The 19,156-nt window shown below is 41.5% G+C and overlaps 1 protein-coding gene across 11 annotated transcripts in view; it reads left to right on the top strand.

The window, feature by feature from the left end:
- The window catches only part of RAPGEF5 (Rap guanine nucleotide exchange factor 5), a 219,801-nt gene that overhangs the window by 26,818 nt on the left and 173,827 nt on the right, over window positions 1–19,156 (top strand). For 10 of the 11 annotated variants that reach the window (XR_014246424.1, XR_014246425.1, XR_014246426.1 and 7 more), the window contains exons 2-4: window positions 12,062–12,112; window positions 13,681–13,787; window positions 18,513–18,634. Coding sequence is in view for 7 of the 11 variants with exons in the window: in XM_082398268.1 (XP_082254394.1) it covers window positions 12,062–12,112; window positions 13,681–13,787; window positions 18,513–18,634 (280 nt within the window). In the remaining 4 variants the exon portion in view is untranslated. The remainder of the gene's footprint in view (window positions 1–12,061; window positions 12,113–13,680; window positions 13,788–18,512; window positions 18,635–19,156) is intronic. The other variant, XM_082398272.1, reaches the window with a different exon arrangement.

Consider the following 19,156-nt stretch of genomic DNA (forward strand, 5'->3'; position numbering starts at 1 on the left):
TTTCTGTTAATACCAATAAATGTGCTTTGAGATGGTAGCAGATATTTATAAAAATAGATAAATTAAAATTCCTTGGCTGGTATGTTCAAGAAATGTTGGATTAAACAGCTGTATTTACTGCAGGAATTCTTTAACATCTTTAATTGACTTAGGGGCATTTTTCAGCTTTAATGAGGGAGAATAAAGTAAGCAACATCTTCAAAACTCATTTTGCCTCATATAATCCTTTTCTAGGAGGACCTCTTGATATCTTGATGTAAAAACATTTGTAGCTGAAGCGGGATTTCGTATCTAGGTAGGATGGATGAATGCTTTTCAAACTTTACTGTGGTGTGATTCACCTGGGGATCTTGTTAAGCTTCATCTCCTGATTGAGTCCGTCTAAGGTGGCACCTGAGAATCTGCATTTCCCGGAAATGCTCAGGTGTTGCTACGGCTGCTGCCACGCAGACCGCACCTGGAGAAAGGAGGTAGTTAACTGTTGATTACTAGCCGCTGAGATGGGGCCCGAGGAAGATTAATACTTGCCAGGTGGTTTTAGTAGCGTTCCAGAAGGCTCCCTCATGAGCTGGGAGAACTGATTGGAAGTTGCTGATGCCTCTTATGGTGAAAGGAGGATTTTCAGAGTGAAACCAGAGAACTAGAGATCCTCTTGATCTCCAGGACTTCTGAACACTGCTGGGTGACCTGCGGGGTATGTGCTCTAGGTCTCGTTCTGGCTGAAGGGATCACCGGTTCTGTTTGCTGGGACTGTCGTGACCTTTGTGCTGGAGTAGAAAGTTGTCAGGGAGGAGAGCAACCGTTTGAAGAAAGACTCTATGATGACTTGTTAGAGAAGAAAAAGGATGTCTAGACAGATGGGAAGAAATGATTTGGCAGGAAGGCAGAACGAAGGGGATTCAGTGGAGAGAGAAGGAGATCTAAATCAGTGTCAAGGAACAGAAAGAGTAAGCGTACCGTCGGGGCAAGAAACTTGTCGGCACCAACGCGGCACAAGGCTCATTGCCCGTTACAGAGAGGGAGCCTGGGAAGAAAGTGACCCTGTGTTCAGCCCGGCCCGTGGTGGCATCTGATGTCAGCAAACGAAGAGAAGTGATAGTTAGGGTGTCGTTGCTGGAAACAGTAAAGGAAATCCGTACAAGGTGTGAATGAAGGTGTGGTTCCATCGTATGGCTGTTAGACTACAAGGAAGTGGAGACTGGTGCGGTCCTAAAGTGGGTTTTCAGGCTTAAAGAAAAGTTCACGAGAGGAAGGAGGACGTGTGACCCAGGGTAAAGAAAGTCTCACGAGCCTGTAGGACTCCAGGGCCCGCTCACTGAGGGCTTGGGAAGTAAGTGAAGGCCGACAGAGCTCGCGGTTTTGTGTGTGATCAGAGCCAGAAGAGGAGGAAGGCATAGGCCTGCTTCTTGCAGCAAGTGGCAAGATGAGATGCCTCTATTCTTACGCCCAAAAAGAGGTGATGTTTCAAACGGGGATTGCACAACATAGGCAGCAGTGGAGTGCCGGCTCCTTTAAATGACTTCTGGGGAGTTAGAAAAATGACCTTTTTTGATGCTGAAAGTCCACACGTGGAATCACAGCACCGCTGTTAGGATTGTTTGCCAAATTGCCAATTGAGGATCTGTGTCATCACCCTGGTATCATTGCACATGTCATGAATTTTATAAGTTGTGTATGTGAAATGGTAAACTGCCATGGTTAATATTGATCCTGTCAAGTTCTAAAATGAATTCTTAACTGAAAGGTTTGGGAATGCTAAGGGAGATATGTAGTAGTAACCAGGAGACCGGGTAGGTTGAAAGTGAATTACAGGATTTCCGCTTGGCAGTGTCCAGATCCAACATTTCTTCAAAACTCTAAGTACAGTCGATTCGTAGGTGAACAGTGGTGGTGGCAGGTTGTTCTCATTGACAGAAGCCCGTGGAAATTCTGCACCCGTTTGGGAAGGGACCATGGTCCCAAGAACCTGATAAAAGCTGATCGGTTCTGAGGTAGCTCCTCCAGACTCCTGAGTATGGGAAACAGGACCTCACCCCCGTGGGTCACGTGGATGAGTGACATAGCCAATGTCCAAAAGATGCTTGCTGTGAGAATCCTGGGCATGTGGCCCGTAGAAGAATTTTCTTTCTCTTCTGACCAGGAGGAACCTTGGGTGAGAGGCAGAGAATTCTGTCAGAGCTGCTCCAGCCTTGCTTTGTCACAGGTACTCTGCCATGTCCTAGGGATGTGGATGAAAAAGATACACCCCTGTCCCCGGAGAAGCTTACAGCGTAGGAAGGGAGACCCACATTCATGTACGTAAATAACAGTCAAGTTTGCTGAGTGCCCCAAAACAACAGTGAATGCTTACTGGGACTTCCCTGGCGACCCCGTGGTTAAGACTCTGTGCTTCCACTGCAGGGCGCACGGGTTCGATCCCTGGTGGGGGAACTAAGATCCCACATGCCGTGCAGCTCGGCTGGAAAAAGAAGAAAAAAGGAGTGAACGCCTACTGAGCACGTATGATACAGTGAGCACCTTGTAAGCTCTAATATTTTAAGTCAGTGGTTCTCAAAGGGTAGTCCATGATCATCAGCATCCTCTGGGGGCCTATTAGAAACAGATGCACAGCCTCGCCCCACACCTAAGGCACGCAGAACCTCTAGGATGGGGCCCAGCAATCTGGTTTAATAAGCCCTCCAGGTGATTCCGATGCAAGCGATTTGAGAACCACTATTTTAAGTCATGTGACCCTGACAAGAACCTTATGAGCAGATTTCATTTCTCCCATTTAAAGAGATGGAAACAGAGGTACAAAGAAGTTAATTAGTCTACAGATGCCTGACTTTTAAGTGGTACAGAGAGGTTTCGAATCTAAGCAATGCAAATTTAGAGCTCTGCTCCTAACCACCAGGCAAGGCTGCCTCCCAGGAGAATAAGGTGCAATGCACAGAGGAAGGAGCTGTAAACTCCAAAAGGTAAAATGAATTAAGGTATTAACAGCTGGATTTTTTTTTCCTTTACAAGCATTTAATGAGAATTAATTGTATGCAATGAGTCATCTTACACACCGTGGACATTTATAAATATGAGCGGAATATAGACCCTATCTTTAAGATTCTTATAATGAATTAGGGAAAATGCAAATATATATAAGTAACTGGAATCTAAAGTGCTTTGAAGTAACTAAGATATTCTAACGGGGCAGGGAGTGGGGATTTGAGCATATGAATACATTTTGACATAAACTGTACGGAAACTTACTTCTTAAATGTATGAGGAGAAAGGCATTCCAGACACAGAGTATTATGTGCAAGATTCAGATGTTTGAAACAACATGTGTTCCTGGATTTGCTAGTCTGCATTACGGTATAGATTGGAAAGTCCTAGTTTAAAAGGAGTTCGTGAAACTAATTGCTCCTTGTTTGTTTTCACCAACATGTTTTGGTTTTGTTTTGGACGGGCGCTGTGTGGCATGCGGGATCTCAGTTCCCTGACCAGGGATCGAACCCACGCCCCCTGTAGTGGAAGCGCAGAGTCTGGACCACCAGGGAAGTTCGTGTTTGTTTTAATCTTGGGAGCCAATAATTGTTTTGACCTTTCTTGCTTTTATGTAACATGTCAGTGAAGGTGGAAATGTGCCTTAAACAGTTTTGGAGGAAATAAACTTAAATGGCAGCGAGAGATCATTTGGTTCAAAATGAAAAAAATTCTTACCGATAACTGGTTACTCACAGGAATATATTGCGAGGGAGATTACAGAGCTCCTCCTGCTCTGTAAAATTTGATAACCCAGACCAGGATTGGTAACGTTTTTCTGTAAAAGGCCAGAGAGTGAATCTTTTTGTCAGGAAAATGGCGAGAGGCCATATGTAAACACAGAAGCTTAACTGTGTTCCAAAAACACCATGAACCCAGTATGGCAGCTGGGTTTGGCCTGTGGACCCCTAATCCAGGTTCCCACCTGTTTCACGTCTCTTAGATGAAGGCCGTGGAATGCGCCAGGAGACCTCGGGATGTCCTGTTTGGTGCTATTATTTCTGAGGTTCTCTGTATGGCTTAGTTGAGTAATCGAGAAATAAAAACCAGAACTAGTTTGTAAGTCTTCCTTCTGCCAGAAGACTGTATGTTATCACCTTTATTGTTTCGCAGGGTTAAACAATTTATGTACAAATTGACAAGAAACATCTAAGAGACTAATTTATTTCCAGAGCCAATGAAGGGAAGCAAGATACATATTCCTGTGTTTCTTTTGCTCATTTCTGACTTGGCGTTAATATGGGAAAGGAAAAGAGAACATTATTTCCTCTTGAAGACCCCGCACAAAGTGACTTATTGAAATGTTTTCCATTACAAAGAAATAATTGGTATTCAAGAGGATCTTTAAGTTCTTAAACAAGCACATAAATTATTCAGTGTATAAAAAAAATATACTCTTGCTTCATATGTGACCACTTAAGACAGAGTTGAGACACTAGAGAAAACAAGGGGGGAAGGGAGGCAGAGGTGTTGACGGGTTTCCTGGGTTTTGAGGGGGTGGTATCATACCTTACTACTTGGCCTGAGAGTCTGGATCACCAGGCGGTGTGGCAATGGGAAGAAGTTGCCATTGGCAGTTCAGCCCCTGCTGTATACTGTAGAAGGTCCTAGATTGACAGAAGGTTGAAGTCCCTCTGGGGGTTTACGAGACTGGCTGAGGAGAGATGATCTACACATGCAAATGGAGCCGGAAGGCATATTAGTGGCAAATACTGACAAGTACGGAGTGTTTAGGGGAAGAGATTGGTCACAGGAGGCTCAGGGCGTGGGTAGGCTTCATGTAGCATTTGTGTGGATGGAAGGAAGGGCAGGATGTGGAAATGTAAAGAAATACAGGGAGCAGAGGTCATAGTAAGGGCTTGGGCACAGAGGTGAGAATGCACACGGTTTGCAGAGTAAAAATCAGACCAGCTGCCTGGCTAGAGCGGGAAGTTTGCAGGAGAGATGTGCAGCCTGGATTATGTAGACATTGAGGGCACTGACCACTTGGGTCAAGTCTTGGGATATTGTCTGTGAGCACGTAGGGAGCATAAACTGTTTGTTTTTAAATAAATTTTATTTTTTAATAACAAGGTGACATGTAAGGAGAAGTTTTAGGGAGGTTAATCTGATTTGTGTGAAGGTGCTAGAGGCCAGAGTGGTCAAGGAGGCAAGGAGGGTCATTCTGTTGGGTAGCCAGGATGGTAATGTTACGGTGAGAGCAGCTTTTAGTAAAGAAACACATGCTGTATTTTGAAATAATATTTGAATTTTTTTTGAGGATTTATTTGTAGGGAGGAAGGAGGCTTTTATTTTTTTGAACTTTACGTTTTGAAATAATTTCAGATTTAAACGTACAAATAATACAGAGACTTGCCTTATAACCATCACCCAGCTTCCCCAAGTGTTAACATTTTATATAACCACAGTGCACTTGATACACAGTACCAGCACTGACACTCAAGTAACATTGACACTCGAGTAACTGAAATACAGACCTCATTCACTTGCTGCCAACTGTCCTACTAAGGTCCTTATCCTAGTTCAGGGTCACACTGAGGATCACACTGCCTTTCCTTGTCAGCTTCCTTTGTTCTCCTCCAATCTTGGGACCCTCAGTTTTTCTTAGTCTTTCGTGACTGTGACAAGTTTTGCAGAGTACGAGCTAGTTATATTGATGAAGGCCCCTCAACTTGGAGTTGTCTCATGTTTCTCATTACATTCAGGTATGCATTTTGACAAAAATACCCTAAAAGTGCCTTTCTCAGGGTATCATATCAGCAGGCAAGTGTTGTCAAGTCTTATGGTTGGTGATAAGTTTTATCACTTAGTTAAGGAGGTGTCTGCTAAGCTCCACTGAAAGGTTACTATTTTTTCCTCAGTATTCCTTAATAGCTTGTGGGGAGACACTTTGACACTATGCAGATATCCTGTATCTCGCCATACTTTTGTTCACTAATTTTGGCATCCATCGATGATTCTTGCCTGTAACATTTAGTACTGCGTTCTTTGCCTACTGGTGATATTCTTTTTGCCTCCTTTCGTTGCATTTAGTAATTGAAAGAATTCTATAAGGAAGAGCTGTCTTCCCACCCCTCCCCCCCACCCCATTTTTTTAATTCAATGATTTATATCAGTATGGACTCGTGGCTATTTATTCTACTGGTTTAATGCAATACTTTCATTGTTTTGCTGCTCAAATCGTCCCAGATTTGGCCAGTGGGAGCTTCTTCACGTTGGCTGCTGTGGAAAGGGTTCATGCTGGAGTCCAGGTGTGACCGGGCAGGTTGATGTTACTGCAAGTAGGGGATTCAGTGACACGTGGAGATAAGTAAGCTGCCAATTTAACTGTTGACCCAAAATCTTCAGTGACTTGATGCCTAAATTGTAAAGGTTTTTCTGTGATTGCATTAACCAAGGAAGCCCACCCCGTTAGACAAAATCATTTTCTTGTTTATAAACACAGTGAGAAGAAAGATACTTGCCCAAGGAATGAATAAAATCATGTTGATGACACTTTGGGGTTTGTTTCTGTGGTACCTATTGTATATATTTTCCCAGAAGCTGCTGGTTCTTGCTGATTTGTCTCCCTAGGCAGGCAAGATGGTGAAACATTTGTAAGTATTCCTAAGCCCCGCTTTAATTTTCTCCTTTAGCTTTTAAGTGGGGCAAACATGTTTATACTAGAAGAGAGTCCTTTAGCAGTGGGAAGTAAAAATTAAGTCTAATGCTATGGATGCCGTTAAAAGGGGATGTCCTTTCAGAAGGTATGTAGGTACGATGCCGCTCTGCGGACGTGAGGTTCCTTGGTTTAGGGCTGCGTCTGGGATGGGGTGGATAGAAAACACACACCAAAGAACAGGTGCGAGGTGGGATTTCCTGAGACACTGGCTCTTTGTTCTACACAAGCCAGACTTAGAAGCTCAGACTCAGAGCCCAGGGCTGTTCGGATGGCTTGCGCCTCTGCTGTGTTCAGATCTCTTGAGGAGTGCGTCAGACTTCAGAGCGGAGGCGGATGGTGAGAGGTTCAAATTGCCAATTCCCACCACTGGTTTTTACAGTTTTTTTCAGACCAGGGTGCACGTTAAAACTACATCGAAGAGCTTGGAAAAAAACCCGCCCAGGTCCCTCTCCTATAGGTTCTAATTCTGTGGACCTGAGCTCCTGTTTGATTATTTCTTCAGTTTCCCAGATGGTTCTAATTTACATCCAGGGTTGAGAACTTCTGGATCTAGCAGAGACAGCTATCTGTGACATCTTCATGCAGTTATCTGCACTTGTTTGTCATGTGATTCTTAAATCAGTACATTCTATGTTATAAGATAAATGTATGGGGATGTAACTAAAGACAGGCTTGGGTTGCAAACTCGGGTGAATTTCTTAACCTCTTTAAGTCTAGTTTTGTCATCTGTAAAATGGGATTAAAACCTCCTAGTTTTTCAAAAATTAAGCAATATATTGCATGTAAAATATTCACTACAATCTCTAGCACACAGCAGAAACTCATTTATTACTTAGTAACATGCAGCATGTTACGGTAGAGCGGTGACTTCGGAATCAATCACAATATTCTTCCAGCCCTGGCTGTGTAACTTCCCAGCTCTGGGGCCTTAAGTAAATTCCTTAATTTCTCTGAACCTCAGGGCTCTTGTCTGTAGATGTATGAATAGGTGGGTGCAGCTCCTAATGTGGGAAAGTGCTAAAGACAAAGGAGGTGCTCAGGAAGCATTTCTGCCACCTTCCCTTTCATTCTGTTTTCTTAACACATCACAGGGCAGTGGAAAACTCTAATTTTGAGAACATCATTGACTCTGGTTTGGCCAGGCTGTGTTGAGAAGAGATTGTTACAGTGGCATTTGTGACTGTGACTGACTTTGGGAGCACGTCCCTTGGAGCCTCAAGGAATGGTTGGGCCTGAACTGGCATCCGAGTTTGCAGAAAGAGTTGTGGTGCCCGGCCCTGTGCTTCCACGTCAGCACTTGACTCATGTCTCCAGTTTGCATTATGCTGAACTTGTGATGACCGTGTCCTTCTCAAGCCAACTTCCTGGCTGGGTGGGATTCTGTCCTTTTCACCTGGATCAACTTTTGATTGAGATGCAAGGGTATGCTGGGGCTTAAAAAGGACCTCTCTCCCCGACCCAGACCTTAGAACTCTACTGCACAGCCTACTGGATCACAGCCTTAATAGTTTTAGTGCATAGTCTCTTAACACATGTGCCCTCTAGTTACTTATGGAGACTTTTGGCTTCTTAGAATTATAAGAAATCTAAGTACACTTATTCCACTTTAACATGTTCATTTCTCCTTGGTCACCCAGAGTGGGTAAAGGACAATGGCTGAAGGTGACAGCAAGTTGTGTTGTGAACTGAATTCTCAAGTTATCAACAGATTTGGTAGTTCTTGTTGGTTCCTATTTTAACAGAGCAGGTCATACTTCTCTGGTGATTGAAGTGATACATTCTTTTTCCTTTCCTTTCTCTCTCCCCTTGTAGCCTAAGTATTGTAATTCAATCCAAGGAGAGCATTAAGGCATGTCCTTTAAAAGCTGATTTAAAAATGTGCCTTAAGTCTACCATACAGTTTAGCACGATATTTCCAATGACTCTGAAATGAGTTCCATTTTTGGTTCAGACCCAGCCTCAGAGACTATTACCATCTAACTTTAGTGGACACCTAACTTTAAAAAAAAATGAAAGTAATATATGATTGCTAACCAGTTATCTTTCTGAGTGAAGCCTTCTGAGTTTACTTCTGAGTTAATAAAATTTATTATAAATTTTTTCTGGAAGTTCATTTGTGAATATTAAAGGATTGCAATTTTCTAACACATGTTTAAAATATGAGGTTTCCACGGAATCATTTAGGGAATCATTTTCTATGGTTCATTAAATTGGAGAGGAGAAGAAATAAATTTGAATTAAAATCTAATTTCATTTGTATTGTTACTAGTCTTCTCTCTATGGCCCGTATAAGTCCTTCATGAAAGAATCATTGCATCTAGCTTAAGTAATTCTAGGAAATTGGAAATAAAGGGGGAAAAAGAATCATCTCATCTGGGCTTTATATTTGAGATATCATGGTGAGAGCCATTTAAAAGAGGACGCCTACATGAATTGGACCAGACATCCAAGATTATAGAGTAAATTGATAGGAAATTAGGAAGAAGAAATGTTCTTCCTGATTTATTTTAAATGTTCCTGAGATCCCGTGTCTTCTGATAAATGATTTCTCAGTTAGAGGGTGGTATCTTCTTCACATGTATGTTTCTGGTGCTGCCACTGTGCCTGGCAAGGAGATCAGTAGGTGCTTCATAAGGGAAATGAACGGAAGTTAGTTGCCACGGGAGTGATGAGATGAAGCCCTGAAATGCTGAGAGGAGAAACAAAACCGAGAGAGTCCAAGATGGGATGAAAACAGCTGAGTAATTGAATATCAGGGAAAGAATATTGAATGGAGAGGGGTGCATCTTCAAGGGTGTCCTTGTGCTACTCTTTCAGGGAAATGTTGGGAGAGCAGTTTGTGAGGTGCTTTAGAGCAGTCATTCTCAGATTCCTGTAAGTTGGCCCTTGGTGTTTCCCCGGTAAAATTACGTAACAATCCTTTCACAGTATCTATGAAAAATGAGGTAATGGATGGTCAGTTCCTCCATGTTCTTTTTTCTTTAGGTCTTTGGCACTTGCTATTTTTAGTCAATACCGACAGCTAACATAAAGTGGTCTCAAAAAAAAAGTACAGTTATGGTAGTTATTTTAAGTTGAACAGATCAGTCCTTTCCGGAGTTGTAGAGAAAGCGCTTAGCTTCCCCGGCTCAGGTGAGTGTGAGAGCTGCTGTCCTGGAGCGTTCAGGAAACACAGCTCCCTCGGGGCCGGTTAAGAGTGGGCTTCGCAGGAGTTTCTGACGACAAATCTAGGTATTGTGTCCTGTAAAAGGCAGTTCCTGTTAGGTTGCTCTGGTCGATTCCCTGTGGGCTAGGAGCTTATCTAACGCTGTTATCTAGTCGGCATGGAAGGACCCCATGGCTTTATTGACTCACCTTACCAATCTTTTGTAACAAGCCATCCACGGGGGGAAGTTTCTGTGAAGTGGAATTGTGCGAGTGTAACACTAGTGTTAGCCAGACAGCCAGATTTGGGCTGGCGGCAGAGAGAAAGGAAGCCTTTCTGCTTTCTTTTGTGAAAGTGCCCCCGCCTAATTCTTTAGAGCTTGTTTCTACCTGGAAGCTCTCTTTTTAACTAGATTATGTGAAGTAGTTGCTTTTCTGAGCTGATTTAGGCAATTAGATGAGTAATAAAGATTGTCATTCTGGTCTGCCATATTGACTTTTAAAAGGCTGTTTAGGGGGAAAAAAAAATCACTTATCATGATGATTCATCTTCAAGTTATAAATCTGGTGTAGATGCAAATTTTAAACTGTTCAGTATTTCAGTAAGTGAATACAATGCCTAGGCTCAGAGGACAGAAGGCCTAGGAAGGGCCGGTTGGGAATGTGTATAGACTAGACCAGAAGGGGTGAGAGGGTGTTTTATTTTAACACACAGCAATTAAAAATGGCCTCTCTTAAACCTTTCTTTTTTTTCTTGGAAGCCATTGCAAATCTTTAGCAGCGTGTACCAATTGGCATTCCTGGATAGAGTCCGTATATTTATTTCAGTTTAATCAGAAGATAAGTAGTATGGGAGCTGTGTGGAGTGGGCAAGGGGCTGAGTGAGAATTCTATCTTAGCTTTAAGTTTGGTAGAAGGTTCAGACGCTGGAAGGCAGTGAGTGGCAGGGTATGTTTTGTAAGTGATTCTAAGAAGTGGACGCGGCGGACTAAAAACTATGGGATCTCAAAAGACAGCAAGCTTTGGAATATAGCGGTGTAAAGAGCTTTTAAACATAGGTTGGAAGCTCAGTAAATGTTCATTTCTCTGTTCCTTTTCCTAAACCGCAACGGGAAATGATAATAGTTTTCTATTGTGCTTAAACACATGTGGGTGATGGTGCTGCTTACTGGATTGTTAGGTAGGAAAAATAAGCTCCTACAATTCAAATCACTCAGCAAATACTCAGTTGATGCAGAGATATAAATATCTGTAATAAATGAATAGAAAAATAAACACTTTTTGTGTGTGAGGTTGTGTGCTAGAGGCTGTGAAAGCAAAGCAGGTTAAGCTGCCAGGACTCCCTCAAGGAGCGTGTGGGTTAGTTGGGGCAAATGCACACATAGAAAGATAGCCAGTACTGCAGAGCACCCAGGAGCCGCCATATAAATAGTCAGAAAACACAGAACTCCCAGAGGGACAAACCCCGGTGGACTGGGGTGGGTGGGCGGAGCTTCACCCAACAGGTGACTGCACAGACCTGGACTTCAGGGGGGTTCAGGGGTGTAGCAGGGAAGACGGAGGGCTTTCTGTTGTGGAGGACGGTGTGAGCAGAGGCAGGTATGAATCACAGCTTCTTCTGATGAGTAGATCTCATGTTGAGTCAAAGAAGCCACGCACGGAGGTAGAAGGAGAATAGAAATCTGTTGGAGGCAGACTGTGGTGGGCCCAGAAGGGCAGGCTGGGGGGTTCGGACTGACAAGCAAGAAGGGACCTACTGTCAGTTGAAGGGCTATATAGGGACTTCTGTTCAGTTGAGGTTTACAGGATGACCTGAGGGGGCGTGACTGGAGCCCAGGGAAATCCACTGAAAAGCCGAAACAGCAGTCCAGGTGTGCAGGGATGAGAGCTGGAGTTAGGGTTGGTGAGAGTGGAAATAGAAGGGAAAGGAGAAATGGGATCAAAATCAAACTGAGAACAAAGTGATACGTATACAAACATCCCTGTTTTTCTATTGCACTTTTTAAAGTTGTACTCTCTAGATTGGGGGCCGTTCCCATGGAATATCCTGTCCCATTGGGATGAATGTTGACCAGATATTTACACTGGGTGAGAATAAAGATGTTAACCCTCCATGGCCCATGACGTTTTTCTGGCTTAGACAGCTGCTGGGCCTGCCACGGTTGCATATATTGTGTCCTTATAGTACAAAGCTTTCTGTTTGGTTCTAATTTTCCCCTTTTCTTTCTTTTCAAATAGACTCTATCAAGAAGAATTTCCAATCCATACCTTGAACCTACTCCTTCCCAGGTATGATTCTTATCTCTCTTACAGCATTTTCTGAAACAGTGATTCTTCCCTTTGCTCCTGATTACGCCGTCTCCTTCACCTGGGATGACACGGCCGAAGGTGTTTGAAATGCTCTGATACTTGTGTCATGGAGCAAGATGTTCACTAGATAGGACAGAAATTTTCTCCCATTTTCCAAGTCGTCTGCATGAATGCGTTATGAACATGGCAGAGTTCATATATAATATAAATATTTTCAATTTGCTGTATGATAGAAATGCTGTATTTTAAAAATACTGGATATTTTACTCTGAAAACTCTGTGTAAAAGAGGATTATTTATATTTATTGTTATCTAATAGTAGAATATCCCCGAATGCTCATTGAAACAAGGTGGGGATGCCTTCATTACGTTGTGTTAAAAAAAAAAAAATCCGCTGACAGGGTTGCATATTTTAGAATAACAGGAGACTGTGAGCTTTGTGAGGGCAGGACCTTTTTGGCCTTGCTCACTACTGCATCCCCAGCATCTAGAATGGGACCTGATAGCTGCTTAGTGTTTTTAGAATGACTGAGTGAGTGAATACTGGTACATTGTTAGGACTAGTCAAGTGTCAGCTGACTCATACCTCTTTTATGGTAATACTTTCTGTTATCTGACTTAAGTTTTTTTTTTTTTTAATAGATTTAACGTGTTAAAAATAAATCATTTCCTGTCCTTCTCATTTTCTTCTTAGGTTGTGTTTAGGAGGTGATTACAGGAAAATTAAGGGAGTATAAAGTTGGGGTTGAAGTGTTCCGGATCAAATTATAGTCAATATATTATCAATTTGTTTGCTTTGGGAGAAGATATAAAATATTTTGTAGGTGCAAAAAGAGTTCAGCAAGAAACAAGTAAACAGATGTCAGCATGCACCTCATATCTTCACTTTCATGAGCCTTTACTTAGACAGTTCATTTTCATTTAGCTTCCTTTGTGAAGCAACATTGCCCTGTGGACGAAGCTGCCAATTATAGAAAAAGGAGGTAGTTTATAAAGTGGGACATAGACCTCTCCAGATCTAAGGAATACCCTGCTTCATCCTCCAAGAATCAGAGATGCATATGGGCAAATCAGAAGATTAAAAAAAGAAGCTATATGAAATTTTTATCTGCTAGATGGAACTGTGAAGTAGATGAAACCAGGATGCTTGGCATTAACTATGAACTCTGCAGTTGAGTGAAACTTAAAAGCAAAGCACACAGCAGCCTGCTATTAAATTGTGTCATGGTGCGAGATACTTGCTAGATAGGAAAAAAATTATTTTCCCAGCTTCCAAGACATTTACAAGTATGCATTTATCAATATGGCAGAGTTCATATATAAATATTCTTCAATTTGCTGTATTGGTACAAACATTGTATCTAAAAAAACAGGTATTTTGCCCTGGAAACTCTGTGTAAAAGGAAATTATTTATAGTTAAAGCAGTTAAGTGTTTTAAGCTTAGGGACTTGGCCATAACTTTGTCTGTATAGTATGTCATTGGCAGCTCACAAATTGTCACATCATTGTTCTGAATTCTCAGTGAGTCTTTGTCTTTTCCGTGTAGATTTATGGAGAGAATTCTTCTTGTGCAGGAAGAGCACTGAGGAATATTATCATCGTTCAGGCAGCTGACCTGATAAAGGACAGGGTGAACCTCAAGGGATTTTACAGGTAACACAGTTTCCTAACGCCTTGTCAGAAATTCTCCTTGAGAAAAAAACCGAAAAACATGTTAAAGTCATAACCGTGATCACAGAGAGATGGGCAATTATCAGTAGTAGGAGGGTTGGTTTGTTTGAAGTGTCTATTTGGGATACTGGGGTGTGGTGACTTTTCTCTTAATTAAACTTAGCCGAGTGTTTCACAGTTGGACTCCTGGTCTGAAGGTAGGGAGATTACAACTGGAAGATTACAATACCATAAAGAATAGGGAGAGTACTCAGAATAAATGATAACAAAAAAGGTAGGAAAGAGTCTCAGAATAAAGACATTTCTTTAAGTTAACTAAATTTAGCTTTATCACAAACTCATTACAGTCATTTTCTTTTTTTCCATTTGCCACAGATGGGAAAAATTCCATCATGGCCTGGCTTTTGGGGATAGTGGTTCCCAACCTATTTGAGTAAGACGACCCCCCCATCCTTTTTTTTGAGGCATAGTTTACATGCAGTAAAATGCACAAATCTTAAGGGTACAGCTTGATGAATTTTTAATCATTACACACACTTATGTAACCACTATCCACATCAAGCTCTGGGGAGTTTTCACACCCTAGATAATTTCTTCGTGTCCCTTCCCTGTCAACAACTATCTCATGCCAACAACTTCTTTCTGATAAAAAATTTGGCAAAATCGGTTATCTTGGCACCATTGACCAACTGTGTAGTGGAGATGAGAGAACTGTAATGAATTAACACTTTAAAATCCCATGTTTAATTAATCACATTAGTATTTCCATAGGTTTTGACACATTCGGCATAGGTTAGATATGATTTATTCTGTTGACAAACAATGCTTTTGTGTATATGGAATTGTGAACCTCTTGAGAAAGCTCAAAGGTCACTGCCACACCCTCACATAAGGAATTCACAGCCCAGGGTCTGAAAAACCACTGGTTTAGAGCCTAGGCCAAGCAGACGCAACAGGCTGGAAGACGGGCTGTGGTGATTGTTGGATTACTTCACGTAGAGCTCCCCCCGCCTTTTTTTAAAATCGATGGCGGTATCAACTTTAGACAAGTCTAATTTTTTTCCCCTTTTTTTTTAAAAACTGAAACTGCATGTACAGGCATCCCTCAGATACTGCAGGTTTGGTTCCAGACCACTGCAGTAAAGCAAGTAGCACAATAAAGTGAGTCACATGAGTTATTTTGTTTCCCAGTGCATACAACAGTTATGTTGACACTCTAGTCTATTAAGTGTGCAATAGCATTATCTAAAAACGATATACATACCTTAGTTTTGAAAATATTCCTAAAAATTGCTAACCGTTATCTGAGCCTTCAGCAAGTCGTCATCTTTTCTGTTGGTGGAGGGTTTGAAATATTGTGATAAGTACCAAAAATGTGACACAGAGACACGAAGTGAACAAATGCCGTTGGAAAAATTGGCACCGATAGACTTGCTAAATGCAGGGTTGCCACAAACCTTGAATTTGTAAACATAATATCTGTAAAGTACGGTAAATGAAAGTGCAATAAAATGAGGTCTGCCTGCGTAGGTCTTTGGGTCTAGTTGTCAGCAGACTCATAGGATTCATTTCAGCTCCCACATGAGGCTGTATGTAGGGTCTGTCCTTGTTCTCAGTTTGTTTCTGATTGGATATAGATTGAAAAAGAATTGGGAGATGTACATTAATCAGGTTCATGGAAAAGAACCATCCATCCAAGTAAGAACATACCTAGGGTTTAGTGGGAGTAGAATGTGGAGAGAGCATGAGTTGTCCTATTTCAGATCCCAGATGATCAGGCCAGAACCTCCTTTCTTTTATAATCTAAGGACTGATTAATGCTCTGGGTTTAGAGACAAAGTGCTAATATGATTGCCTAGGCTGGGTCATTTTCATTTATCCGGTAGTAAATTGAGCAAAGTGCCCTCCATGTACCCCACGAGAATTACTTTCACAACTTTGCAATGTTTTCCATTTATTTGGTACTATAGGAAAAATCATACTAGTTTTTTGAGGCTTCATGTAAGTGTGTAAATACCACTGCCCCACTGACATTTGAGATGAGGGTTCTATCTGCACTCCTATGAATTGATTACTAAAAATGTAACCGGAGACAGAAGGAGGCCAAGAGAGATCGAATTTTCAACTTCAGAGATTAGTAACATTAATGTTTTGTTATGGCAATCACATTGGCCTTGGAGCCAGTCACCGCCATATCACAATGTTCCTGTCAAGTATCGCAACGCTAGTTAGATCTGCATGTACTCGGAACAGTTGCTGGATTCAGTACAAGACTGAAAATACACGGGGAGTAAGAACTGCCGTGGGTGTTCACATTCCTCCCTTCCAGGCATCTCTGATTTCTCCACCGCTCTCCCCTCGGTCCTGGAGGTTTAGGTATTTAAAATGGATTGTTGCTGACCTGGGCCGCAAGTCAAGGGGGTGTGAGTTAACGGCAGCGGCAGCTTACCTCATTTTGTTTGCTTTGGTGGTGTTAGTGATGGTGTTCTTCCTTCCCCCAGTGATGTTTTGCCTGGTGCAGATGGATTGTTGAAAGCGATTCGAAACATAGCTTGATAAATTGGAGGTGGGGGCAGAAAGAGATCGTGTGCCCCCGAAACAGTAGCTTGCTTCGAGCGCTGGAGCCTGATTATTCAGTAATAAGTACACGTGACAGCAGTCATGGCGGTGCCGTGTTTAAGCATATCCACTCTGCCCTGCACCTCCCCAAGACAGAGCCCTTCCCAATGAGAAGGTGGGGCCGGGTCACCCCGTTAGAAATGAGGGCTCAGAGGCTGCACCCAGCCACACGGCATCGGAATCTGCACGTCAACAAGATGCCCCGGGCGACTCCTACTAAACACAGATTTGGGAAGCCCTGGTCTGAGTCACGTCTTCCTCATCAGCTATGAAGAAACAAGCCAACGCATCTGTCCAGTCACCATTTGCAATTTGACAGTTTAGTTTGTTTAGTAATTGCTTTGCAGGATCCAGTCACCATTTGCAATTTGACAGTTCAGTTCGTTTAGTAAATGCTTTGCCGTATCCTGCTGTGTTCCAGGTGGTGTCAGACACAGAGCAGGCTGAGGAGCTGTATGTATTGTTCTGAGAATGAGGATTAAGATGATCAAAGTGCTTTACAAGCCCAAAGATGCGGGCTAATTGACAGAGGAGTTGAGGAATTAACACTTGGAGCCTTTAATATGAAAGGTGTCCTGTAGAAGTTAAATTTGACGGTTTGGTCTAATTGCCTGTTTTGTTGCAATCTGTTTTCTTGTTTTGTTCCAAAAAACATCCATTTATTTGACTGTTAATCTTTCTTATGTCTTAATGCCAACCTGCAACTGGAATTGTACAGTTGGTACAATCTGGAATTGCCTTAATGGCCTCAGAGTATCTTTCAAATATTTACCCCCAAAAAGTGATACTTTATCTAAAGTAGAATATTTGTTCAGATATCTCAGCAGAAATGTTTACTACCTTATTTTTCCATCACTCAAGAAAATGTAGCATCTCATGGCATTTCTTCATACTGTTGGTTACTGTGTGATTTCTAGGTATTTATAACTATGCCAATCACAAAAGATAGAAAATATTTTTCTGTTTTAGGAATACAAATAAATGTTGGCATCTTTTGGTCCTTAAATACCAAATATAGGAGAAAGGTAGTCTTTTACATGGTACATCTCTTTAAAAAAATTTTGGGTGACCTTTTTTTCCATACGGAAGAGTGGGTTTCAATGAAATTTCTGCAAATTAAAAAAACTTATTTCAGAAAGTTTTCTTCATTTGGTTTTTCATCTGAAGCTGATAAAGATGGGAAAGTAGGCATGAAAGTACCGCTTGTGATGCCCAAATTGGGGCATTCTTTGAATACAGCTATGTATTTTAAGGATTCCAGAGAGTATTTCTTGCATGTGGTTAGTGGAATCCATCATCCCGGTTTATGGGTTTATGATCTAGGCTGCTTGGCAGATTGCTTAGATTATGTTAAAAAGATTAACAGTCAAATTTATTGTTCTTTGAGACAAATATTAGGGTTTGCTCTCCGTTTAAAGATCAGAAAACAAAACTTCATACTACTCACTGTGGTATAACCTTGTCTAACCCTGGAATTATTTTGTTCTCAAAGAGATGGGATAAAAATGTGTAATTGCTTGAACCAAAGCTGATCACCACCAACTCGAGGTACTTGTCTTACCAAGGCAGAAGCATTGTCTTCAGGCAAAGGGCTGCTAAATTTATTCCTTCATTTATTCTAATGTATATATTCAGAGACTTTACCGTGGGCCTGGACTGTTCTGATGTTGGCGTTTAATCATAAGTTACACACACATAGTCCCTGTTCTCCTGAAAATTATTCTCAAGGGAGGAAAGGAGATATTATTCATTTGAAAAGATGTATAATTGCTAAATGTTACATACACATAGTCCCTGTTCTCCTGAAAATTATTCTCAAGGGAGGAAAAGAAGTACTATTCATTTGGAAAGATGTATAATTGCTAAATGTTAGGTGATGCGAAGAAGAAGTATAAGAGGATATGATTCTAAGCTTTTTTAAGGCAAGCAATATTTGAGCTGAAACCTGAAAGATGGATAAGAGGGCCGTGTCATTTATTCTTGAGTTGCTTGTTTAAAAGCACATGAAAGCGACGGTATTAAATTTCATTTTTTTTGACAAATGAGTGGCAACCATGTCTTACTGGGAATGGCTTTGCTTTTGTCCAGGAGAAGCTGCGTTGGGTCGGAACTGGTAGACTGGCTTCTAGAACACTGTCCTTTGGTCCAATGCAGATCTATGGCCATAGGGGTCTGGCAGCTCCTACTGGATATGGGAATTATGTCATCAGGTTAGTGTTACGTGTTTTGAAGGCACAGAATCATTATGTTGTTAAGCTACTTGACCAAAATGTGTTTGGTTTCCTAGATGATATTATAATCTAGATGGAAATTGTGTTTGCTGGTAAATATTTGCATTCTCTTATAAATGAATGTGACAGTTCATCTTTTGTTACTTCTCACACCTTTTGTAAAAATAGTTAGGTACTTGTTGTTTCATTAACTACTACCTGTAAGAGTCTTTCCCTTACCCCCTCCCTTCTCTACTTAAAATGATGCACACAATTTTTTAAAAAAATCAGTGACATCTTTAGTTGCTCTAAATGTGTGATTTGTCTTGCTGTACTTAGAATAATCATCAGAAACTGACTTTATGAGTAGAATGTGTATGCCATTTTAATTGTGTAAGTAGTCATAAACAGTTGGAAATATGATCCATGAAAATAAGCTGTTTAAACAGAACAGAAAATTGATGTTAACTAGAAACTAAAATAGATGGTGGATATCTCTTTTCTTTGTTGAGCCAGGGAATG

Source organism: Balaenoptera borealis, assembly GCF_965194805.1.
Source record: "Balaenoptera borealis genome assembly, chromosome: 7".
Taxonomy (NCBI): domain Eukaryota; kingdom Metazoa; phylum Chordata; class Mammalia; order Artiodactyla; family Balaenopteridae; genus Balaenoptera; species Balaenoptera borealis.